The sequence below is a fragment of the Populus nigra genome, chromosome 13, assembly GCF_951802175.1.
Source record: "Populus nigra chromosome 13, ddPopNigr1.1, whole genome shotgun sequence".
In the NCBI taxonomy this organism is placed as follows: domain Eukaryota; kingdom Viridiplantae; phylum Streptophyta; class Magnoliopsida; order Malpighiales; family Salicaceae; genus Populus; species Populus nigra.
In genome coordinates, this window is record NC_084864.1 from 5181548 (window position 1) to 5208078 (window position 26531).

At 31.2% G+C, this 26531-nt stretch overlaps 3 protein-coding genes across 3 annotated transcripts; 1 reads left to right on the plus strand and 2 right to left on the minus strand.

The window, feature by feature from the left end:
• Nucleotides 1-235: 235 nt before the first annotated feature.
• Nucleotides 236-2355, minus strand: LOC133670884 (probable inactive shikimate kinase like 1, chloroplastic). The gene is made up of 10 exons (XM_062091478.1): nt 2088-2355; nt 1926-1966; nt 1779-1833; nt 1609-1681; nt 1417-1504; nt 1180-1262; nt 954-1065; nt 741-819; nt 594-658; nt 236-502 (listed from the first exon to the last, which is right to left on the minus strand). Exons 1-10 carry the CDS (start codon nt 2281-2283, stop codon nt 434-436), a joined length of 861 nt encoding a protein of 286 aa, XP_061947462.1. The 5' UTR covers nt 2284-2355; the 3' UTR covers nt 236-433.
• A 597-nt stretch (nt 2356-2952) lies between these two features.
• LOC133671525 (low affinity inorganic phosphate transporter 8-like) lies at nt 2953-3615 on the minus strand. Its single transcript, XM_062092290.1, has 2 exons — nt 3547-3615; nt 2953-3342 (listed from the first exon to the last, which is right to left on the minus strand). Exons 1-2 carry the CDS (start codon nt 3613-3615, stop codon nt 2953-2955), a joined length of 459 nt encoding a protein of 152 aa, XP_061948274.1.
• Nucleotides 3616-24404: 20789 nt separating this feature from the next.
• On the plus strand, nt 24405-26006 carry LOC133671527 (putative UPF0481 protein At3g02645). The gene has a single exon (XM_062092293.1). It carries the CDS (start codon nt 24405-24407, stop codon nt 26004-26006), a length of 1602 nt encoding a protein of 533 aa, XP_061948277.1.
• Nucleotides 26007-26531: the final 525 nt, after the last annotated feature.

Sequence of the window (26531 nt, forward strand, 5' to 3'; positions counted from 1 at the left end):
ACTGCACTCAATTTGTACTACCACAATTTCCTTCCTCTCAGACACAATGCGGACTTTGGGCACGACTCAACCTTTCATGGAGGTGCTTGGGATCAACCTCTTTCACATAGCAGTTGATCAAGTTTTAAGAAAGACAAGAAGCTTGAGCTGCAAAAAATTACCTTCGTGTATGAAAAAGCAGATACAAAACAGAAGTGCAAGGATATGTCAAAGACAGGTTCAATCCAGTTCAGTATGAACAATTAAAAACAGATATATCTACTGATATGTGTAATTGACCAAGGGTGTGAGTTTCAATTCAAACCATGTAACCTCATATGCCAATCTTCGATTACAAACAATTGCAGGATAAAACTGCACATTTAATGGCATACCATGAAAACATAAGCTCATGAAAAATTGTTACGTGTGTTGAAAACACAGCTAGAGTTTGCTAAAAAGGTCTTGCTGCCTCTTCCATCATTTTCTTTACTCTTGTCAGTTTTTCTATCTCCTTGAGTACCTGAAAGTTTCAAACAGAAGGAAGAAACCTCACTTTTAGGGTACCAGTATAACTAAGAAAATCTTCACAATGAAATGTTTTGCATCTTCACCTCCAATGCCAAGTCCTCCGTTGTTACCGAATCCAGTTCATCATAACCTAATTTGACAGCTATATCTGCAAAAAACATGAAGCAATTAGAAACCGTACAAAACCTGAATTCCTCTAGGACAAGCAAAGATAAATTGCGGAGATATACTCTGGAGCGAAATTTTCGCATCAGCTGTAGCATAACCAGCTCTCAGCTCTTCATATGTAGCGACTACCTGCTCTAACACCTGGTGAGCAAATCTATCAGAAATTAGGAATGCACGGGGTTCCCAAAAAAATATGGTTTGACAATGAAAATCTTTCAAGCATGAAGCATATCACTTAGGTTAAATAATTAATAAGCTGAGAATGAAGAAAAAACCTCTGAATGAGATTCTGAGGCAGCAAGTTGAGTCTTGTCTTCAACCATCTCCCTTGCAACAATTTCCAAGGGTACATCAATCCATAGTGAGATCCCATGTCTCAGAAGTCCCCTACAAAAAAAATCAAAGGAACTTTCAACTCGTATTAGTTACAAAATACTGTCCATTGGAATTTTGCACACAAAATTAAACACAAACCAGTACAATCAATGATCATGTTCATACAGGTTGGTTGAACTTTGAACTGCACCATCTCCAGCACATACCACGAGCCGACCCATAGATGTTAGCTGCTTCAATACTTCAGTCTGTTGCAAAATGCCACGTCGACGACGTCAAATTATAATCCTCAATCAATAATACAACTACATAACACCCATTCTGAATGTTGCTGTACCAATATCGTGCCAGTCTCAAGAACAAACATAAGCAAATACGAATACAAGCCTAAAAAACATTCACCTCAGAATCGCGAAATCCCTTCTCATCTCTCTCCTTCAAAGATCTGGCAGCAAATTCACCACCGGCAGCTTCCTCAACCAAACTATCACTGAAAACAGAATAATAATGTAACTACATGAGTAATTTGAACTATCAACCATAGTGCAATTCCTTCAATTATCTTAACAACAAAAACACAACCATAATCCATACCTGTCAAAATAATAATATCTCAATGCATCCGCCAAAAGAATACCCAAATTGGTTTTTAGAGGACCTCTCATTCCTCCATATCAAAAGCAAACCATCCCATAATAACAATTTATCGTTAGATTAACTCTCTAAGAGAATTGATCAATGTTAAAAACAAAAATAATTATTACCTAAAAGGAAAATAGAAGTTCCCTTCAATTCAGGGGACAAATCAGCTGCTCTCTTCTGAAAATTTCACAGTTAAAAACACAATCATTTCAATTCTAACGCAAACATAAATACTCAAAAGGGTAGATAAAAAGTATAGGAAAATCCACCTTCACTTGAAGAGAAGTGTCAGCACCAGCAACCTTTGTTGCTGTACAAAAAAGCCTAACTCAATAACAAAAATTTGGAAAGACAAAAGACAACGAAAGAAAGCAAGAACAACCAAAACCCAGTTCACAAAACATGAAACAAAACATAATTCAATGACTCACTGGAAGTAGTTGTTTCATTGGGAAGAGAGCAAGTAGCGGTGAGAGACGTTGGCCGAGACACAAGAGGGAATTTAGAAAAACTAGAATGTGAATGAGGTCGAGGTCGAGGTCTAATTGTTGAAGACAAGGAGCTTAAGGAAAGATTGTGAATTGCTGCTGCTAATGTTGATGTTGCTGTTGCTTTCGTTATCTCCATCGAGTGGTTAGTTATCCCGTTCCTTCTCCGCTGCTGTCTGGTTTCAACGCCTTTCTTGCAATTCAGAGTCAGGGCTGTTTTTAAAAGATTTTTTTGCAGTGGCTTAGCCCATTTTTGTCAAATGGAGTGGTTCAATACTTTAAAAGCCCAATAATCTAGGCCTAAGATCGAGAATGATGCCTTGGACAGGACACGGGGCAAACGAAAAACACCCCTGCATCTCTTGTAAGCTTTGTACCAATTAGGTTAAAGCTTTTATTTAAAAGTAAATTACCAATAAACCTTTCACTATGAGTTTAGGAATCCACACATACAAACTTTTAAGGAATTGTGTCTTGGATTTTTGGTATATAAATTATTAAATATAATAACATTTTCATCTTTCATCATTTTAATAAATTATATATATACTTTAATATATATATAAAAAAATTATGTATTTACTGTAGATATAGACTCATTACCCTGCAAATGATACTAGATGATACTCTAATGTTTATAAAAAACATTGTTTTTTTTTATGTCTACTTAATAATTGTTGTTAGTTCAGGCTGAATAGCTGAACCAAAAACATTAGATTCGAGCTACCCCTCAAATCCAAAAGCAAATTAAGTAGAATTGAGCCCTGGATAACAAGATCCAATAGAGACTCACTAGAATTGGCCCAGTTCACAGCAAGACCCACAAAAAATCCTTATTCGAATCTGGGCCGCATGCCTTTTTCTCCCCTCTAAGATCCCCATACTTGAATCCGAGAATTGCCATGAAAATGGACATCAGAAGGAAGCCGCCAAGCTGGATTATGAACCTTCCGATCCTATCGATGAAGAACACAGTAAACCAGTAACCAGGAACAATTGCAACAAGCGCGATTAAGGACATTGCCTTGGAGAGATGGTACATCTCCTCTAAAGCATTCATTGAGGAGGCCTTATTAAGCAATCCAGCAGCTGGGTATACATCTTTCTGGGTTAAATTGAGAGTATAGAAACCAATATCCAATAGGAACCAGGTGCTGGCTGTCCCAAGAAGTTGAGTACCATGCTTGTAAACAAACTCCTTAGAAAAGAACCCATATGAAGAGTTGGGATTGAATCATGAAGAATGAGCTATCTTTGATACGGACCTCCACCCAAAAAAGAAAGAATAGGCTGAGAAATAGAAGAAAAAAAGATTAGAATCAGTAAGGAGGAGTGGTGCCATTTTTCCTTCCCATCGGTATGCGATATCAGTATGTAGAGTTCATATCTCTCGTAGGCCCGCTTTTGCAATTTCTGGTATGAGGGAACTTGCTTCATCAATAGTAAAGTCCTTTTCAAGAACCCTGGCCATATCATTATAACAGCCTTCTTATGGTTTCCTTCTATTAAATAATATTTATGTAGTTTTATTTATTAAAAATAGAATAATATTTTTAATTTAACCTATATATATTATTTATATTTAGAGTAAGACTATGCATTCATAAAAATTTTTGGAGTGAGATTTTGTCTTCCGCTTCTATAAAATTTGGTATTTCGTCAGTTTCTGCAATTATTTTGGTATTTCGTCTTCCCTTCAGCCTTTGCAATTCGGTATTTGCGTTCAGTTTCTACAAATTTGTTTTGTGTTTTGGAGTAATCGTATAATTTTGAGAAAATATTTGTTTCGTTTCTGCAATCTCTATTCAGTTTCTGCAATTTAGTATTTTGTTTTCCGCTACTTTTGCATTCTGATTCTATGTGATTGTTAATTATGGCTACTGAAAGAGATAATTTGCTTCAGTCTATGAATGTGAGGTTGGATGGGAAGAACTATTCGTATTGGAGCTATGTAATGCGAAATTTTCTTATATGATACCTAAGAATATTGAGGAGGGGGATGCTGTTTTGATAGATACATGAGAAGCAAATAATGCAAAGATCATTACTTGGATCAACAATTCTGTTGAGCATTCGATAGGTACGCAGTTGGCGAAGTATGAGACACCAAAAGAGGTTTGGGATCATCTACAAAAGTTATTCACGCAATCAAATTTTGTAAAATAGTATCAATTAGAGAATGACATACGAGCTCTTCATCAGAAGAATATGAGTATTCAAGAGTTTTATTCTGCTATGACAGATCTTTGGGATCAATTGGCTCTTACAAAATCAGCAGAATTAAAGGCATGTGGTGCCTATATTAAGCGTAGAGAGCAGCAATGATTGGTACAATTTTTAACAGCACTTCGCAGTGACTTCGAAAGACTTAGAGGTTCAATTCTGCATCGTTCTCCACTACCTTCTGTTGACTCTGTTGTCAGTGAGTTATTGGCTGAAGAAATACGTCTTCAGTCTTATTCTGAAAAGGGAATTCTTTCTGCTTTGAATCCTTCTGTACTAGCAGTACCTTCTAAGTCATTCTCTAATCATCAGAACAAGCCTTACACAAGGGTTGACTTCGATGAGTGCAGTTTCTGTAAGCAGAAAGGTCATTGGAAGGCTCAGTGTCCTAAGTTGAGACAGCAGAATCAAGCTTGGAAGTCTGACAGTCAGTCACAATCTAATGCTCATCGACCACCTTAGGGTTATAAATCACCACACCACAATACTGCAGCAGTAGCACTGGGCCTAAGATCTATTAGGTCTTGCAAACCAATAGGGCTCATTAGCACTGGGCCCTGCTGCCAGCAGGACCCAATAGCCTTGGGCCCTAAAAATATTTTTTAAAATTTTAAGAATTATTTATTTTTTTCTTAACTTTAAATTAATATTTTTTGATGTTTTTATATTATTTTGATATGATGATATAAAAAATAAATTTTAAAAAATAAATATATTATATCGATATATTTTTTAACAGAAACAATTTACAAAATAATTGTTATGTAATAATATGATAACTAACTAGCATATTGGCTTGCACTCTACAGCCGATCAATAACAATTTGTTTTTTAAAATGTAAAAATGCTTGAGTTAGGTTAAACACACGTGATATATATATGCATCATCACTATCTTTAAACAAAGTATTTTCTAGAGTAGCACTATAAATTAAAACATAATAGAGTAGCGCTCAATACACTAACAACTAATTTCTTTCCCCTTAATTTTTTTTTCCTTTTAAGATATTTCCAATATATCTTAAGTATTTTAAGTGATGATATAAAAAATAGATTTTACAAAATAAAAAAAATTATCTCAATATATTTTTTTAAAAAATTTTTTTAAAAAAATAACAATGCTATTGGGTCTGGTTACACAACTAGACCCAATTACATTGGCTCTTTTTGCGGAGCCAGATCCAACATTCTTGGTTCTGGTTGTCCAGACCCAACTTTATTAGGCTCTTCAACCTAGCATGACTCAATATAGCTAGGCCCGCTAGTAGAGGACCCAATTATGTTGGGCCCCGCTACCAACAGGACTTAATAGGGTTGGTCAAGTCTGTTTCATTCAAAATCCGGACTTACAATTAGTAGCCACATCAAATTGCATTGGCTCTTTCAGCAGAGCTAGTTGGGTGTGGCTTCGGAAGCAAGACCCAACATCCTTGGTTCTGGTTGTCCATCCAGACCCAATTCTATTCGGCTCTGCAGCCTAGCAGGACCTAATAGCCTTGGGCTCTACTGCCTATCAAGACCCAATAGTGGTGGGTCTTGTTGTCCAGCAAGACCCAATACACTTCGCTTCTGCTCCCAGCAAGACCCAATTGTGTAGGGGCCTGCTACCATCAGAACTTAATAGGGTTGGTCGAGTTTGTTTCATTCAAAATCCAGCCCTATAATTGGCCCGAAGTAAACCGGTCAACCTGGAACTCGGGAGACCCGACAAAAACTCGATAAAGACCTTTTTTTTCAAATGTGTTTTTTCTCTTACTCAAAGACCTTTCTTTTTTTTTCATAATTTTCAATTGGTTACTAACTCATTTCAAAGTTCACTATATAAATACTAGAAAAATATTTTATTTTTTCAATGTGAGATTTGAAGCCCTTTAGTATATATATACTCTATGTTCACAAAAAAAAAGTTATGTTTTTTCATTGTTAGATAATAAATCTTTTTAGTTTAAATACTTCAACTTAAAAGAATAAGATAGTATATTTTCAATGTGGGATAAAAAACCTTTTGAAATAATCTTTTAAGCTTTTTTATTTACAACATGTATAGTTTATATCTACATGGATTGTTTCTTAATTTTTCATATAAAATATTAAAACATCAGATATTTTTTTAAAAAATTTTCAGGTGACTCGGGGCCTTAGTCGAGTCAGTTTCATTCAAAATCCAGGCCTGCAATTGGCCTCAAGTAAACCAGCCAACCCTCCGGGTCAACCCAAAACTCGGGCGACTCGGCAAAAACTCTGTAGAGACCTTTTTTTTCAAATGTGTTTTTTCTCTTACCTAGAGATCCCTATTTTTTCATATTTTTTTGTTGGTTACCAACTCATTTCAAAGTTCACTATATAAATATTAGAAGAAAGTTTTATTTTTACAATGTGGGATTTGAAACACTTTAGTATATATACTTTATGTTCACAAGAAAAAAGTTATGTTTTTTTCATATGGGATAAAAAAACCTTTTTGGCTTAAATACTTCAACTTAGAAGAATAAGATAATATCTTTGCAATATGGGATAAAAAAACCTTTTGAAATAATCTTTTAAACTTAATTGTTTACAACATGTATAGCCTATATCCACATGGATTGTTTCTTAAATTTTTCATATAAAATATTAAAACCTCAAATATTTTTTTTCAAATTTTCCGGGTTGACCCAAGTTAACCCGTGTAACCCCCGGACCCAACTCCTTAGCCGGATCAATTGCTAAGCCGGGTTTGATAACTATGGTTGCCATGAAAATATAACTTTAAAAAATACAATTGAAAAGAAATAAAGTGACGTCACCGGTTTAAAAACTAAAAACTAAAAAAATAGACAAAACCTCTTCTCTTTTATTTTGTTCAGGGGCCTCTTTTAAAAAATAATGATTTTTTTGTTATGTATTTAATTTTCGTAGTGGTTTTTCTGGTTCATCTATGGTTTTATTTTTATCTTTTATATAAATAAACTATGTTTTTGAAAATAAAAAAATATTTATTTTTAGATGATATTCTTAATATATGTAACCTTACATGTTATTTTTTTTCTTTTTATTTTATTCAATCAATTTAATGTCCTGTTATTAAGATTCAATATCTTAATCTATATTTTTCTCTCGGTTTTTCAAGTTTTGTTTTTAGATATCATTAATGATTTTTTATTGATTTATTAACGCACATAATTTTGAGTTTATTTAATTACATGTGCACATAAATTTTTTGATTTGTTATATTTTTTGAAGTATAAAAATGCATTGAAAAAACCTGCATAGATAATTTTTTATAAAAAATAAAATATTTGACCTGCAGTGGAGCGCGTGTATATATATATATATATATATATATATATATATATATATATATATAAGAAAATCTAAACGAAGCAGCATATTTATAATATGTTTTAAGACATACAAATTAAAAAACTATATATTATGTACATAATAACGAGCATTGTTTAAGGGTGTTTTTTTTTTTTTTTTGCATTGCAAAATTCTGACACCAATTTTTATTTATTGGTTTACATATAATTCAATAAGATGAAAATCCTCACATTAGATTTGTTTTTTTCTTCCGATCGATCGTCAAGAATATTTTTAAACATTGCCTGTACAAAAATTGAACAGAATGTTTTAAAATCTTAATTATGAATCGATATGATATATTCATAAAATACATTAGTATTAATGTGTATTTCGGCGCTAATGCTGATTATTGTCAAAAGATGAGATCGGAACTTTCTTCTTTAATTAGGCTGTGGAGTTCAACTAGGAAATCAGGGGTGTACAAGTTTGCGGAAGAGAGCACCAATAATCTGTAATTTATTTATTTATTTTAATGATGACAACCATCTTTTCACGGCATCTAATACGTTAGATCAGATCATGAGAAAGAAGGCTATCTCGAAGGCTTACAAGTTTCGCAACTGGTTTCGTATAGAAATACTAACATTAACATCAAGTCGACGCATAAATTTCAACAAGTTTGGAAGTTATGCATTGGCTTGATGCTAACGTTAGTAATTCTCCAAGAAACCAGCTGCGAAACTTACTGGAAATGAGGATGCAGATAAGCATAATCAGTGTCTCGTCCTTCCAAACAATGGTGGGAAGATCAAGAAAGTAACTCTTCGCTCATGTTAAATACAGGGTGTGCAAAAAACAACTGAAGACCTCAAAAGAAGCAGCTTTTGTCTAAAGCAGTAATAAATTCTTTAAAAAACTTGACATAGAAATTAAGAGCTGCAATCATCATGAGCCAAGACATACAGACTTGAATATAGATTTTGTGTCCGAACTTTGTTATTCTTGAAAAAACAAGTCTCTTGTAAGGAACGAGAGACTCTATAATTCTTAAATCAATAACTGTAGGAGAGGAATGAGAAAAACATTTAAAAGAAATAATGTGAAGAGCCGGAAAAAATGTGTGAGGTGCTCTAATTGTTGAATTTAAAATCTCCTCATCTTTACCTGATGACCCAAAATATTTACAGATTTTTTGTTATGTCAGCTTACTTTAGGATGTGTAGAGTTGCATGATAATTTATTGGTAGAAACATTGGTAACATTATTGGTTACAGTATTTAGCTCAGCCATTAATGAAGAGATTGGTGATTTTCAGTGACACTTTAGCAAAAAATTACCATTTGTGAGAAAAGAGATGCATGCTTTGCATAGAATGTGGTTCATGTTTTGCATGACGGCTACTGACTAGAAATATGATGTCAATTTTGTATAAAAGTGAGAGAATTTATTAATAAAACATAGAAAATTTTATATGCGTGGATGGTTTATGGTGCTTTGATCGGACTCCTTGGGATTAAAAAAATGTTCAAGTGTGTGATAGCCTATATACTAAGACAAAAAAGGGAAAAAGTGTATGAGGAAGAGGGGAAGAAACCTAGTCATTTGGGCTAGACCTAAACAACTAGGGTGCTATGTATACCCTAAATCTTAATCTCCCTGATCCTTTTGAAATATTAGAGACATGTGTGGAGATTTAATGGAGACATGAAGATCTCATTATGGATATTTTTCATAGAGATACTTTTTTAAACATGGAGATTTTTATTGGAGACATTGGAGATATGGAGAAAAATTACCATTTTTTATTTGAAATGTTTAAAAAATAGATACAATTTTGAGAAATAATTCAAAGATTATCTGATCTCATATACCTTATCAAGTATGCAAACTTCTCTCATTTCTTACTCTAGTTTTACTTCTTTTTTCACAAACTGTTGGAGGTAACCATTGGTGATCAATCTTTCTATCTTTTTTCTTCAAGCCGTGGCATTCATTAGTGTTATGCTTATGATCATGGAGAAAAAGGTAGAACTTATTACGATTCCTCATGTTCATGTCATTTTTCATATAAGAAAGATATTGTATAAATTTTTCCGTTTTGACAACTAGCTCCTTAGTACTTATGGTAGTCAAAGGTGTAGTTAAGAGCTTAGGAAATATCTGGAGATCATGAATGTGCCTCTTAGTGCTCCTTTTAAATGCTTTGATGAGAGACCAATGGCTTTAAGGAGACTCTGATATGTGTGAGTGGAAATGAGGTGTCCTTGTCTATCATGTCATCTTCTTCCGCTAGAATATAGTTTTCCATTGCCTGTTTAATGCTAAGAAAAGTTATGTCAAAGTAGTATGCACCCTTTTCCACAAGGAATAGTTAAAGACACCATTAATTAGAGCTTCTTTTTACCTCTCTAGTTTAGGTAAATTAAGGACTAAATTGAAGTATGAAACCTTGTTAAACTATAATTAAAATATGTGGATGACTTAGTAGAAATTCTAATAGGTAAAATTTATAACAAGATGTGGAACAAAATATATGGGTTGAAATCGAGTATAACAAGATGTGGAACAAAATATATGGGTTGAAATCGAGTAGATAATCCTAAACAATGAGATTTTATTGGAAGTCGAATGGAACATTGTAAAACTATTTTTAATACAGTACATAAAAATAGAGGAAAATTTTTAAGGGATAACCAAACAAGACTTAAGCTCATTAGTAGGGGTATAAAAGAAAATGGAAGATAAAACTTTCATGCCTTATCTCCCATTAGGTTTGGCCAACCACCCTTAAAATAAGGAACCAAGTCCTTATTGTCTCATCACCTAAACATCTTGCATGTGCTGCCATGAAGAAGCCTTGAAAGGAAGTATGGTCAAGTAAAAGGAAGAACAGACTTTTAGTATGAAAGAGAGAGAGAGGGATGGTTTCAAAAAATGGAATAGCTGGAAGGAGAAGCAAGGGATTCTTAAGAAGAAGAAGAAGAAGAAGTTGGAGATAAAATGGAAGCAAGACAAGCATTGTTGTGAGGCCCATCTTGTCGTCTTCCACCGTCAGATCAATCCAATTTTTGGATAAGGTGTTTTACTCAACCTCATCTATAATCTAATCGTTGGGTATTCCACAACTAGATTTCCTTAGGAAGTTACAACCAGCAAGGTGAAACTGTACAAAGCTGGGATTTCTTGCTTTAGATTAGTCAACTCCAGCACCGTGTTTCTCCCTCATCTATCATTAGATTGCTACGCAATTGGAAAGAGAGGTTCATAATCTCAGGTTATTACGTATGCATGGTGTTTGAAATAAAGCCACCAGGAAGAAATTGTTCATCTTTAATAGTAAGGGTCTAGAAGCTCTAATTTCCAAGTCTGTCAAGTATAAAGGCAATCTTGTCTAATTTAACCATTGGATCATTTTTATTTTTGAGTTATTTTGTGTAAGACACTGAATGCTATATATTGATCGTGGGGTTGCAACATATGATTTATGGTTAATTATTTATTGCCTTTTGAATTAGCTAGTAATTTCAACAAAATTTAAAAAACTTGATTGAATACATGTTTGATGAAAATGAAATTGTGGGTGTTAGGGTTTGTATAAATTTTTTATAATGGAAGATTGATTGAAAAAACATGTTAAGTGACAATAAAAGGACACAAAACAAATGAAGAAAAAAAATCAAGTGAAAACCCCTAATATTAGAAGCGACTAACCTTTAACAAAGAAGGAAAGGAAATGTATGAATTAAATGTGGTAATGCTTAAAGTTAATAAGTCTTGGGTAGTATAAGTTGTGATTAAAAATGAAACCTTGAGTAAGTGGAAGAATGGTGTGTTCTTGAATACATGGAAGGGTGTTTGGTGAAAAGCATGGAAGGAACATATAGTAAATACATTAGAATGACAATAAAAAACTAAAACCAAAGGAATAATGGAAGAAATTAAGACAAATAAGGTAGGATTCCTACCCCTAAAGGGTTGGCCAGATTGGTGTGAAAATGTTAATGCTAAATGTTTAACAAGGATGTATAAAGGTCATAAGAGTCATTAAGTGATTTGATGGGTTAGGTTAGCATGAGAAAGGGGTAAACTAGAAGAAATTATATTAATCATTGAAAACACCTAACCATAAGGCTGGACAAATTTGGTTGATAGGGGGATTGTACTTACATGTGATATATAATATTTGGTTGTTTTTCAAATCCATAGATTGATAAATTGGACAACTTTCTCACCTAACTTCTCAATGAGATTAGGAATTGAAAATAATAAAATGTGAAATAGGTTTCTTAACAAACTTCGTAGGCATGAATGTTTCCTTTCAAATGAAACTGCCCTTACTTAATTTGAAGTTTTATAACTTCAATATAAGCCACATACCGAGTAAGGGTCTAAACCAACATAAATACTAAATAAATTTTAGATGCTATTGTTATTGTTCATGTTGAACCTTAAAATGATATAATTTGAAATTGATTTTCTTCATAAAAGTTGCAGGTATGGGTGTTACCTTTCAAAAAAATTTGATCGTACTTAAATTGGAGTTGTATAACTCCAAATATAAACCAAAAACCAAGTAAGGGTTATAAAACTAGATAGATTGTAAGCACTACTATGATGGTTTAAGTTAAGCCCTAAAACAATATAATTTGGAGTTAGTTCCTTACAAAAGTTGTAGGCATGGATGTTAACTTTCGAATGGAACTAGTCTTGATGAATTTGGAACTATATAACTCCCTATATGACTTTAAAAAAACGAAGGCAGGTTGAATTCAACCTTGCTGGACAATTTTCATTAAGTATAATAACAGATGACATTGGGTACTCTAAGGATAAAATTGGGTTTTCTACCCTTCAATAAAATTATAGATTAGTGTCTTATCTTTCAAAAGAGTCAAGTCACGTTCAAAACCGAGGTCTTGAACTCTACTTATGATTAAAATATGAAACAATGCTCTAGAGTAATGAAATGGGATAAAAAGTGTAATGAGAGAATTAGTTGAAGGAAAATGAATTCATACTAATGAACTTGTGTGAATGAAATTTCAATAATCTTATGAGAATTCATGTTATGGTAAAGTTATGAAATGATACTTATGATGTCTTTTAATCCAAAATAGAAGAGGTGTTACAAGTAGGTGTTCAGACGAAAGAGCAGGTAGGTGCCTCGCACCTTATCTTTTTAATCCATGTAAACTTATTGATAAATATCAAAATTTGTTGTTGTAGTGCTACGCTAATACTGGATTGGATATGAGTACCTTATGTATATTAGTATGAATCAAATTGGTTAAGATAATATTGAAATGGATATGAGTACTTTGCATTCTTTGATATGGATCAATTAGTTATGATAATGTTTGAATGGATATGAGTACCTTATGTGCACTGCTATGCATCAAATTAGTCATGATATTACTAGAAAAGATATAAATACCTTTCGTGCATTGTTATGTATCAAATTAGTCATTATATTATTGGAATGTATATGAGTACCTGATGTGTATTGATAAGCATCTTATGCCTCGTTAAACTGATTATAATCTTATTCTTGAATTTTATGTAACTACAAGTATATCCATTACGTTAGAAGTATATAATGAATTGAAAATAGGAATTTAATTGATTAGTTTTCTAGTTTAAAAACTAATGGCATCAATGTGTGTGATGACTGAAAAAATCTAGAAGAAAATATATGTAGTATTGAATTGATATCTGAGTGAGATATTGGATGGATATATGCTTTTATGTGAAAAGCTGGAAGAAAATATATGTAATATTGAATTGATATTTGAGTGAGATATCAGATGGATATTGACTTTTATGTGAAAAATCAGAAGAAAAGATATGTAGTATTAAGTTGATATCTTAGTGAGATATTAGATGGATATTGGTTGTTATAAGAAAAGCTAGAAGAAAAGATTGTAATATTGAATTGATATCTAAATGAGATAACAAATCAATATTGGCTATGATACAAAAAGCTGAAAGAAGAAATGTGTGTGGCACTCAAATAGAGTATTGAAATTCTTAGCAATTGACCTTCTGATGACCAGGAATTTTATTTGATTAGTTTCCTAGTTTGAAACTAATGGCGTCAATGTATCTGATAATCAAGATGTAATTGATTAGTTTCTTGGTTCGGAAACTAATGGTGTCAGCTTGTCTGACGACTAGGACCAAGATTTTTATTGATTAGTTTCCTAGTTTGGAAACTAATGGCGTCAACATATCTGACGACTGAGAGTTTAAAATTGATTATATTCTTGGCCTAGAAATTAATGGTGTTAGCGTGTTTAACAATCGGGATATGAATTGATTAGTTTTCTAATTTGAAAACTAACAGTGTCGGTATGTCTAATGACTAGGAATATAAGAAATTAGTCACCAGTGAAAGACTTGTAATATCAATTATTGGATGACTAGAAATCGACTAAATTATGGTTCTTAGTGATAATAGCTTTGTATAAATAATAAATAATGCAATTAAATATATGAATGTGATGATCCATTAAATAAGTTGGGTGTATTTTATGTAACATCAAATACGTCTCAACCTCATATAGAGTAGTAGATGTTTGTCGCCACATTATACAAAGCTTTAAAAAAAATATCTTATATACATTAGAATTTCATGTAACATTTAGAAGATTCTTTTTAATTATGTAGTTATATATCATTACATATTTGAAATTTTATCTACATTGTTAAAACTTTATCTTTTGACTTTATCTCTACTTTTAAACTCTACAAGGTTAGAAAGATTTTACCAAATATATTCATAAGCTTTGATCATCCTAATCATCTTGATTACTCTTTTTTATAGATGTTAATAGTGGATTGAAGTCAAGGAGACTTATGATAATACAATGACATTGATGTGTTGGTCGAAAAGACATGTTATGATTGTTGATAACTTGGTATTGCTATTATTAAGGGGGATTCTATCAAAATTTTATTAGAAATGAAAAAAAATACATTGAAAATTTTCATTGTATCATAAAAAATAATATAGAAAATCAGGGTCATTATATGAAGAGTTGTTGAAGAATCAGTGATTACAATGGAAAATGAGAAGAAAATCATCCTTAGTGTTGTTGGATATATCTACCCATTAAACATTCTGTCACATTCATTATTCCTCAAAATATCACACTAGTCAACTTTAACAACATTCTAGTCGTCAAAAAATTTTAATGCCTCTAATATACCATATTCCATGAATACTAGTCAACTTCAATCCCTTTTATTACACCTAATTCCATATTTATCAACAAAACAATACCTATTTAATAAATTTATATAAACTCAGTTAAAACAAGTCCTAAAATATATTATATAAGATAGCGAAGTACCTACTTGATGCTTGAGCTCTACCAATAATCATCTATAATATTTAGATATCCCTTTTAACAATATAATATTTTTTAATTTATTGGAATAATTAATTAATTGTTAATAATAATTTATTATACGACAATAATAAAGAACAAGATTGTAATTTATTTCAAACACAGAGAAAAATGATAGTTTTTTAGGATACAAAAGTTTTAAACTTTCTGAAGTTAAAGGGCTGTTAAAAAACATAGTAATACTTCAATTTTCTGAAAAAAAAATCAAAGCATAAATAAAAATAAAAAGAAGACTTTCTATTCAAATGGAATATTCCCTCATCTAGAGTTTTATAGTGTTTCAAATTTATACTAAATTTGACAAATATTTTAAAGGCTGTTCAAAGTTTTTCTTTAAAAGTTTTTTATTATTTTTCAAATAAAAAATCTAAAATGATGACTGACTTAATATTTTTCTTTTATATATAGAATTTTGGACAATGTAAAATATTAGTTTTTTATATATATTTTCATTTTTAGTTATTGTCATAAACTTACTTTTTTTTATAAATATAATATAAAAGATCTTTTATTGTGTGAGTTAATAAGTATAACATTTTCATGAAAATCTTATTTGAATGAAAAAATTTAATATTTTATTTTTAAATTGTTATAAATATAAACTATTAAGATAACTATTATAAATTATGATTTTGAATTTTTTTTTGGAAAATATTTATAATCTTGACATATTTCTTTTTTTCTTATGGGAAAAGTTTTTTCTTCCGTTCTCAACACATTCTCAACAAATGAACAGATATTCTAATTTTTAATTGAAAAAAGAAAAACAAAAAGAAAATGGAAAAGAATGGTTTTGTGTTATTAAATAGAATTAATTATTCCAAAATAATAAAAAGGGAATTTGTCTAAATGAGAATTCTTAAATGCTAGGGCTTCAACTGGATCTCTTAAACAGGCAATGACATTATTTTTATATTTAATCTGATCACCAAATTCATGCATTATTCTGATCACGTCAGAAACAAGGATTTAATAAACAAGCAATGGAACCCTGTTCGGGGGCGAAAATACAAGTCCCAACACGTTATATAAGACTTTTTCCCAAACCTGCTATTCAACGTCCTTGCATGCATATATGAGCTTTCAGATTGATGAAACGGATCTCCAAAAACTCATGAATGGTAGGTAGATCGATATCCATGGCGGATCCAGCAAACTCGTGTTCGCAACTCAGCATCAATTAGTTAGGTTTCATAGCATGATCGGTCAAGATGAGACAAACTGGAAGGAAGGGTCCTTCTTCAAAATCTGCGCTTGCAACTTGCCTGAGTAAACGAGCTGAACCTCCTTGTCAATTCAGAACTTGAGTGGCTTGATAAAAATTTAGTATAGATTTTTTAAAAAATGTATTTTTTTTTCTATTCAAATACTCTTGTTTTTTTATATTTTTTATTTGGTTATTAACTAATTTTAAAGTTCACTATATAAATACTAGAAAGTTATTTAATATATATTTCTATGTTCAAAAAAAATAAGTTATGTTTTTTACATGTGAAATAAAAAATATTTTTGATTTAAATACTTCAACTTAGAAAAATAAGATAGTATCTTTCCAATGTGAGATAAAAAAATCTTTTGAAATAATTTTTTAAACTTAATTGTTTACAACATGCATGTATAGCTTATATCCACATGGATTGTATTTTAATTTTTCATATAAAATATTAAAACCTCAATATATTTTTTTTCAATTTTTCCTCAGCCCCTTAACCGGATCAACCCTCAAGTCGGGTTTGATAACTATGGTTGCCATGAAAATATAACTTTAAATAATGCAATTAAAAGGAAATAAAGTGACTTGACTGGTTAAAAAAACTAAAAAAAAATATATAAAACTTCCTTTCTTTTTTTTTTTTGTTCAGGAGCCTCTTTTAAACAATATTGATTTTTTTGTTATGTGCTTAATTTTCAGAGTGGTTTTTCTGATTCATATATGGTTTTGTTTTTATTTTTTATATAGATAAACTATGTTTTTTAAAATAAAAAATATTTATTTTTAGATGATATTCTTTATATATATATATATATATAGCCTTATATGTTATTATTTTTTGTCTTTTTATTTTATTCAATCAATTTAACGTTTAACGTTCTATTTTTAAGATTCAATGTATTAATCTACATTTGTTTCTCGGTTTTTCAAGTTTTGTTTTTAGGTGTCATTAATAATTTTTTTATTGATTTATTAACGAACATAATTCTTAGCTTATTTAATTACATGTATACATAAACTTTTTAATTTGTTATATTTTTTGAAGTATGAAAATGCGTTGAAAAAACCTACATAGATAATTTTAAAATATTTGACCTGTGGTGGAGTGTGGGTTATATATATATATATATATATATAATGATCATTTTTTTTGTTAGCATTACCAAAACTCCGTTTATTCTAAAATTTTAACCAGAATTTATTTAATATATTTTAAGATCCCTCATAAATTTTCAATTTAATCTGATGGTCGGATTGAAAATTATGCCCTATAATATAAAACTAGTTAAATTGTGATTTTTCATCAAATTTCTGAATTTTTTTAAATATTTTAAAATTTTAACCAGAGTTAAAGCATCATATTAGAAGGCTACATGTAAATTTTTATAATTTTTTAATAATTCAATCGAAAATTATAATTTTTTTTACATAAAATTAATCAAAAATATATTGATAAAATCTTGACAACGAGTATAGTCCAGCCAAGCCTTTGACATGCCTCTGCCCTCGGTTAAAATGACTTTGCTGATGTTAATGTTTCAGTTAGCAAAAGCAGCAGCACCTGTAGCGAAGTATGGTTGTCCAGATCGATGCGGAGACATTAGCATTCCTAATTAATTACCCTTCTGGAACTAGAAAAGAGTAGTGCTACAAGAAGGAATGGTTCGCGATTGAATGCAACAAAACCACCATCTCCCTCCTAGAGCTTTTATAAGTCGAATCAAAATGGAGGTGCTGAATATCTCAGTACTTGAAACAGGCATGGCTACCGTCAGAAGTCCAGCAATATCCTTCAAATGTACTGGCAGGGAAGATGGTGGATCTCTGAATCTCGCCGGATCTCCCTTTGTTTTCTCCGGTGTCGGGAATGTGTTCATTGCAGTAGGCTGTGATACTCAATCTTTCATGAGAGGGATTGAGCCGAAACTCGTCGGTTGCGAGCCTACATGCGGTAACCAGCAGAATAACGTTAGCTTGCAAGACAATAATGTGTTCGAGTCAAATTGAAAGAGACGTAAGCGTATCCCAAAAGCAAATAAAACAAAACATTATAAAATTAAACATTTCATACTTATATTTCTTTAATTAAAAAACAAAATTCATTTTGAAAAAAGTTAAATTCATAAAAGATTGAAAAAAACCTCTAGGTACTCCGTGTTATTTCCAAAACAACGAAAAAAACTTATAAAACACAGAAAAAAAGAAAAAAGTGTTGGAGGATGAAAAAAAAAGCTTAGAAAAGAAAAAAAATCAAATAAGCCTGAATGAACCTTTTAAACATGGATCAATTTCTCAAACCCGCAATCTATTAAATTCTAGACTTAGACTCAATCCATAAGCTCAACACCTGACCAATTAAATGTTGGAGGATAAAATAAATTAATTTTATTTTTTAAAAAGATAAATTTAACAAAGATTAAAAAAAAAACCTCAAGGCAACCCGTGTTATTTTCAAAATGACTGAAAAATTCCCTAGAAAGAGGATAAAAAAGATCTCAGATGATGAAACCAAAAACAAATAAAGGGAAAAGAACCCAAGCAAAGCTCGGGTGAATCTCATAAACCAGGGTTAATCTCTAAAATCTACAATCCATTAAATTTTAGACTTGAGTTCAACTAAAAAGCTAAACATCAATCCAATCAAATGTTGAAAGATGAAATCATAAAAAAAATCAATTTAAAAGAATTTCCAAGGTGAAAAACTAGTAATCAAGGAAAAAAGGGGGTCAAATTTGATAGGAAAAAAAATATCAAGAAGAATGAAGTTGTAAAAAAAAACAATTTTAAAAACTATCTTAAATAAAAAAAACAAGGATCAAATCTAACAAATGAAAAAAATTCATGGGCAATGAAATTGAAAATAATTTCTACTTTAATAAATTATTTCAAACAAAAATAAATTGTAATAAAATATCAACCAAACCTTAAAGAGAACAAAAATAAAAGGCTACTTTGAAATTTTAGAAGGCTTGTATGAAAATCGAGAAGGAGAGAGGGAAAAAAAAAAAGAAGAAAAAGCACTCGTGCTAAACTGGAGACAATAAGGTCACATGCATTATGCTGTCATGGAAGGGATGTTAAGGTGCTTTGATCACCACTTCATAAGAAGTATTTTGGACACTAGACGACACCACATGTGTCGTTCAAACCCTATAACTACTACTCACACACCTCTAGTTTTTTTTAAAATTTTTTTATTTAGCAAATGACATTATCACCCCTAATGAAACCCAATAATTACAAAATAACCAAGTAAAAGACAAAAGCATCCCTAAACTGAAAGGCAATAGTTTTTAATTTGAAGGGTAATGAAGTAATTTAACTATGTTTAATTTAAGTCAAAGACCAAAAAACTCTTGAGTGCTCATTTTTTTATGCCAAGGTTAAATTAGTAATTTGACTATTCAAAAATAACCAAAAGGACAATATATCCCCTAGATCAAGGCTTAGAAAATTCTGCTTTTAAGGGAAATGAAGTTACAAGCACCTAGAACTAAAATTTGCAATTTAATCATGACTTTTTTTTTTGTATATATGATTATTGATTTTCTGTGACAATAACAAAATCAATGAAACGTTTTTTTTTGTCAATGCCGCAATTAAAGGAGTTGGAGTAAAACCTGATTTTTAGAGCCAAGCTCTAATACCAACTAATGCATACTCCATGGATATAAAGATCTAGAAACCAATAAGGAAGCTTGAACACATACCCAAAAAGCTAAAAATGAAATTTGAGATAGAGAGCATGACATAACAATTACCTTGAATTGAGATATCAATACTATTCGAATTCAAAGCCCCACCTATTGATTAGAAAATCATTGAGAATTATATGAAAGACTTCATGGAGATAGTTGTTCTTTGATAAGTCAATTTCAATTCTTTCAAGAACCAAAAAGTTTGAGATTTTCTCACACACAAACAAATATTATTTTGAAATCAAAATCTCTAAAAAAACTAAATACAAGCTAAATAACCCTATTTATAATAGGTGAAAAATATCATAAATAATATTGGAAAAATAATAAAATAATTCTAAATAAAATAGTAAAAATAATCCTAAATCAATTAGGAAACCAATATAAATTTTGATTGACCTGAAATGTTAACTGTATATATAACATGACCTTTGAAAACCTCTGGTAAAATTTAAGCCCAGTCAAATGGTCAGATAAAACATATACTTGTTAGTGTAAAATTATACATTAGAAAAAGTACTTGAATAATAAAAATTGTTGTTGTAGACTTTAACTCTTCTAAATAAGCATGAAAATCTTTATGATAATTGTTTCCTCTTAATTTTCTTATAGAAGATGGAAACTCCTAAAATATTATGTCAAAATATCATAAAAATAATAATATTCATAACACAAATAATACTATTTTTAATTCCAAGAATATTGAGAACGCAAATAATATTATTTTTTTATATTAAAAAAATTGAATTCTTATAAAAATAATAATATTATAACACAAATAATAATATCTTTGATATGAATATGTTGAATTATAAGAAAAATAATAATATGTTTTATATGAATACTTTGTATTATAAGAAAAAAAAATATTTACAACGCAAATTATAATATTTTTTTATATTAATACCTCGAATTGTTGAATATTTTTAATAATACTACGTCATGGACTCACTTTTTATTTTAATAAACAATACTATAAAAATTCATAATATAAGTAATAATATGTTTTCAATATTAATACTAATATTTTCTTTGAAAATAATTAATTATTTTATTAATAATAGTAATTATAATAATAATAATAATAATATTTTTAAAACAAAGAATAATATTTACAATCCTACGACCCAAGAACATTGGGTCTTGATGGAGGATCCAATAATAATTAGGTCCTGACGCTAGATCCATTAATCTTAGGTTCTTACGCCTAACTCATTCCTCTTGGGTCCAACAACACTACTCAAGTGCCACGTGTCAATAAATGGTTTTTCTTCAATAGCGATAACAGTTTTTGAAATTTTATAAATGATAATGATAAAAATAACAATAATTTTTAGTTTTACCTTTCAAATCAAATATATGGTTATTTTTCAATATTAAGAATATTTTTTTTCTAATTTAGTAATTATTTGATTAATAATATTAATTATTATAAAAATAATAATATTGATGACACAAAAGATAATATTTTTAATATTAATACTTTTGATTATAGTAAAAATAATAATATTCATAACACAAAAGATAATATTTTTAATATTAATACTTTTTATTATAATAAAAATAATAATATTCATAACACAAATACTAATTTTTTTATATTAAAAATTTGAATTCTTATAAAAATAATAATATTATAACACAAATAATAATATTTTGATATGAATACTTTGAATACTAAGAAAAATAATAATATGTTTTATATGAATACTTTGTATTATAAGAAAAATAATAATATTTACAATGTAAATTATAATATTTTTTATATTAATTACTCGAATTGTTGAATATTTTTAATAATACTGCACCGCGAGCTCACTTTTTATTTTTATAAAAAATACTATAAAAATTTATAATATAAATAATAATATGTTTTCAATATTAATACTAATATTTTCTTTGAAAATAATTAATTATTTTATTAATAATATTAATTATAATAAAAATAATAATATTTTTAAAACAAATAATAATATTTAGAATCTTAGGACCAAAGAACCTTGAGTTTTGATGGAGGATCCAATAATGATTGGGTCCTGATGCTAGACCCAATCATTGTGGGTTCTAACCCCGGAACCATTTCCCTTAGGGCGTGGGAATGGGTCACGCCCAACGCAGAACAATCCCCACTTGTGCACTGGCATGTGCCGAGTGTGATATCCCACATCGAAAGCAAGCGTCCAGAGTCTTATTAGTAGTGTTATTTGCTAACATGTTGTACGTGTTTTAAGGCGTCAGGCTCAGAAGTGGACTCGCGTCACCAAGAACAAAACCGTGAGGGCAGTAAGGCCCAAGGCAAACAATATACAACATGTTAGGTCGGGCTGTTACATTTAGTATCAGAGCCGAGGACAGCTCGTCTTAAGGTGGCGGGATTGTGATACCTTACATCAAAAGCGAGCGTCCAGACCCAGGGCCTTATTAATAGTACTGCTTGCTAACATGTTGTACGTGTTTTAGGGTGTCAGACTCAGAAGTAGGCTCGCGTCACCAAGAACAAAACCGTGAGGGCAGTAAGATCTAAAACGGACATTGTACAGCATGTTGGGCCAGGTTGTTACACCCAGCCCCCAGGCAGGTAGCTCAACTGCCACGTGTGCGCTGAGATGTGTCTAGCCTCCAGGCAAGCAGCTCAAGCACCACGTGTGCGCAGGGGTATGCCTAGCACTGAGGGAGGACCATGCGCCACGTATACAAAGTATATTAGTTACTCATGTATTTATTTCTGTAATTGTTTTTAAACATGCAACAATCAAAATATAAAAGTGGAAAATCTAAACGAAGCAGCATATTTATAATATGTTTTAAGACATACAAATTAAAAAACTATATATTATGTACATAATAACGAGCATTGTTTAAGGGTGTTAATAAGACATACGAAATTTTGCATGACAGCTATAGACTAGAAGTATGATGTCAATCATGTATAAAAGTGAATACTTGTCGACAATTCATTAATAAAACAAAGAAAGGTTTGTTAATTCTTTATTGTGGATCAAATTTATTTTATGGTATTAAATGACCAAATCTAAACATTATATCATTAATAAAACTAGTTTTTATAATAATATTTTCAGATATACCTTTTAACAATATAATATTTTTTAATTTATTGAGATAATTAATTAATAGCTAATAATAATTTATTATACGACTATAATAAAGAATAAGAAATACTTAAAGGGCTGTTAAAAAAACATAGTAATATTATTATAAATTATGATTTTGGATTTTTTTTAATGAAAAATATTTATAATCTTGACATATTTCTTTTTTTTTTCTTATGGGAAAATATCTTTTTTTTTCCGTTCTCACCACATTATCAACAAATTAACAGATTTTCTAATTTTTCTTTGAAAAAAGAAAAACAAAACAAGAAAATGGAAAAGAATTGTTTTGTGTTCCTATATAGTATTTGAAACAAGCAATGGAACCCTGTTCGGGGGCGAAAATACAAGTCCCAACACGTTCTTCCCAAACCTACTATTCAACGTCCTTGCATGCATGAGCTTTCAATCTTAGATTGACGAGAATATTGATGAAACGGATCTCCAAAAACTCATGAATGGTAGGTGGATCGATATCCATGGCGGACCCAGCAAACTCGTGCTCGCAACTCAGCATCAACTTGTGAGTTTTGATAGCATGATCGGTCAAGATGGGACAAACTAGAAGGAAGGGTCCTCCTATATTCTCTAAGCTGATTTTAAAAAGTCAAAGAAATCTTATCGTCTCCCTTCGGGTCAGTAGTCAAGGAGAACTCATCTTCAAGAAAAGGAGAAACACATGTCCAAATAATCGCTCTCTCTTGCGCCGCGGAACAATGAAAACGGAGAGACAGATCAGAAAGTCAATAAAGTCGAAAAATCTAAACTGCGGCACCTCAAGCTATAGGGTCTCTTACGTTTCTCAAGCTCCATGCAGGGCATCCTTCAAATTTCGTTAGATGACTATTTAGCTGGGTTTTTCCTTGTAATTGTCTGTGTTTTGTTTTTAAATGTTCTTCCGGTTGTTTTTTATAATATATTTTGCTTGAAAATATATTTAAATCTTAATTTTTTATATTCGATTTTTTAAAAAAACAAAACACAGCCGCAGAAATTTCAATTTTTCAAAGGAGGTCGTGGAACACGGATTTTGAATTGAAGAACTAGCTTTCGACACTCAATCAGTTATCATTGTGAACAGTACAATGACGTCAGCTATCATTGTGAACAGCTCTAATGGCATCATTGAAAGTGAAGCTTATCACAAACTCATATATATATGTACCCACAATCGCCTCAATATCCAAACTCCATTCGCACCACAAAATTTCTTTAAAGCTGAGTATTGTCTTCATCTTTTTTTCCCCATTTCTTTCTTCCAAGAAAACAAAATCTTAACCGCCGTACATAAAGTATATCCTCGTGCCTTCCCACCAACCAACCATGACAGGTTCTTCGAGCTCCAAATTCGACGAGTTTCAATGGGTCAATACCATCCGTCGAACGCTCGAAAGGGAACTAGAAGACGATACTGATCAAATTCCGGTGTGCATTTATACTGTCCCCAGAACCCTAATGTCTTGCCATCCCGAGTTTTATACTCCACATCTGCTTCCACTTGGTCCATACCATTATTGGCGTCCAGATCTAAGTGAGATGGAGAGCTACAAGCTTTCGGCAGTTAAAAAGCTCCAAAATCAATTTCAAAGCGACAACTTCCAGAATCTTGTCGAGAAATTGGTAAAGCTTGAACCAAAGATTCGGGCATGCTACCACAATTACTTAAATCTCAATGCTGAAACACTAGCATGGATGATGGCTTTGGATGCTTCGTTTTTACTCGAGTTTCTTCAAATTTATTCCGTCAAAGAAAACGAAGTTTTATGGACGATTTCCTCGAGGATGACACATTTGCTTGATTATTCAAAGAGGAAATCGGCACATTATGTAATTCTCAGGGATATAGTGATGATGGAGAATCAAATTCCACTATTTGTATTGAGAAAGGTGCTTAAGTTTCTGCTCATGTCAGCAGAATCAGCTGATGACATGCTGATTTCCATGTTACTAGGGTTATGTAAAGAGCTCTCTCCTTTCAAGATGGTAGAGTTGGAAAAGACTAAAGTCTTGGAGCATTCCCACTTGCTAGACTCTTTGTATGACATTATGGTGCCCAGAGAGGAAGAACTACCGATTGAGATAACAATTGAAGATGTTGAAGAAAATCGTTCTGAAACTGTGCAAGAAAACGAAGGATCTGGAATTGATATGAATCTTGTGAAAAGTTTTTTGAGCGAGCTCTGGAATACGGTTTCTGAACTAAACATAGGCCCAATGCGTTTCCTCAAGAACGCTTCAGCATCAATGACAAGCACATTACGATTTTCCTGGACAATACTAAGTAAACTTCTGAAACTATCAGCCTCAAATTATGTCATGGAGCCAGAAAATGAGAGCGCCAGAAATAACCAGCAGCTGCCACCTTCGGTAGAAGAGATCGCAATTCCTTCAGTCACTCAGCTCTCTAATACTGGTGTCCGTTTTTTACCTACCAAGGGTAACATCTCCACCATTAACTTCGACACGGAGAAAGCTTCATTTTACATCCCCATGATTAGTTTAGATGCAAACAGTGAGTTTATCTTTAGAAACTTAGTGGCATATGAAATATCGCATGCATCAGGACCCATGATTTTTTCTCGGTACATTGAATTGATGAATGGGATTATTGACACCGAGGAAGATGTAAGATTGCTTAGAGAGAGAGGCATTATTTTCAATTACTTGAAGAGTGATCAAATGGTGGCAAACCTATGGAATGGGATGAGCAAGTGCAAGTCCATTAGGCTGACAAAAGCTCCGTTCTTAGATAAGGTGATTGAAGACGTTAACAAGTATTACAACAGCCGATGGAAGGTCAAGATAGGAAAATTTATGAAGCATTCTGTGTTTTGTTCATGGAAGTATCTCACCATGCTCGCTTCCATTCTGCTCTTGCTCTTAATGGCTGTGGAATCATTTTGCACAGTTTATAAATGTATTTGAATAATCTAATGCATTCAGGCTGCTGATTATGTTGATGGTACATACCTTGCTCAGTCTCTATTTATTTATTTATTTAAGTACACAAATAATTGTTTCATTTTTATTTTTTTATGAATTTCGACTGTTTATTTTACTACAACATTATTTTTACTATATAATTATGGTATAAATAAATATTTTCAATTGTAATGTGCGTAATGGGGGAGGACTGCCCCTCGTTGTGTGGTCCAATAACTGTATTCATATCACAATTAATGAATAAAACAAATTCATAAATTACAGTATAATCACATTCTATTTGTTTTCTAAAACTTAAACAAGAGCATGATTGAACTCTGTGGAATCATTTACGCATGTCCAAATAGACTATATTGCTAGGAATATTTGGCAAAGTCTTGTAAATAGTAGGGATCTGAATTCACTACTAAAATTTAACAAATATAAACGGAAATACTGATAAAATTGTTTTGTCGATAGATTGCAGTGAATTTTTCTGATTGAATATACCCTCGCGGTATCCATCAA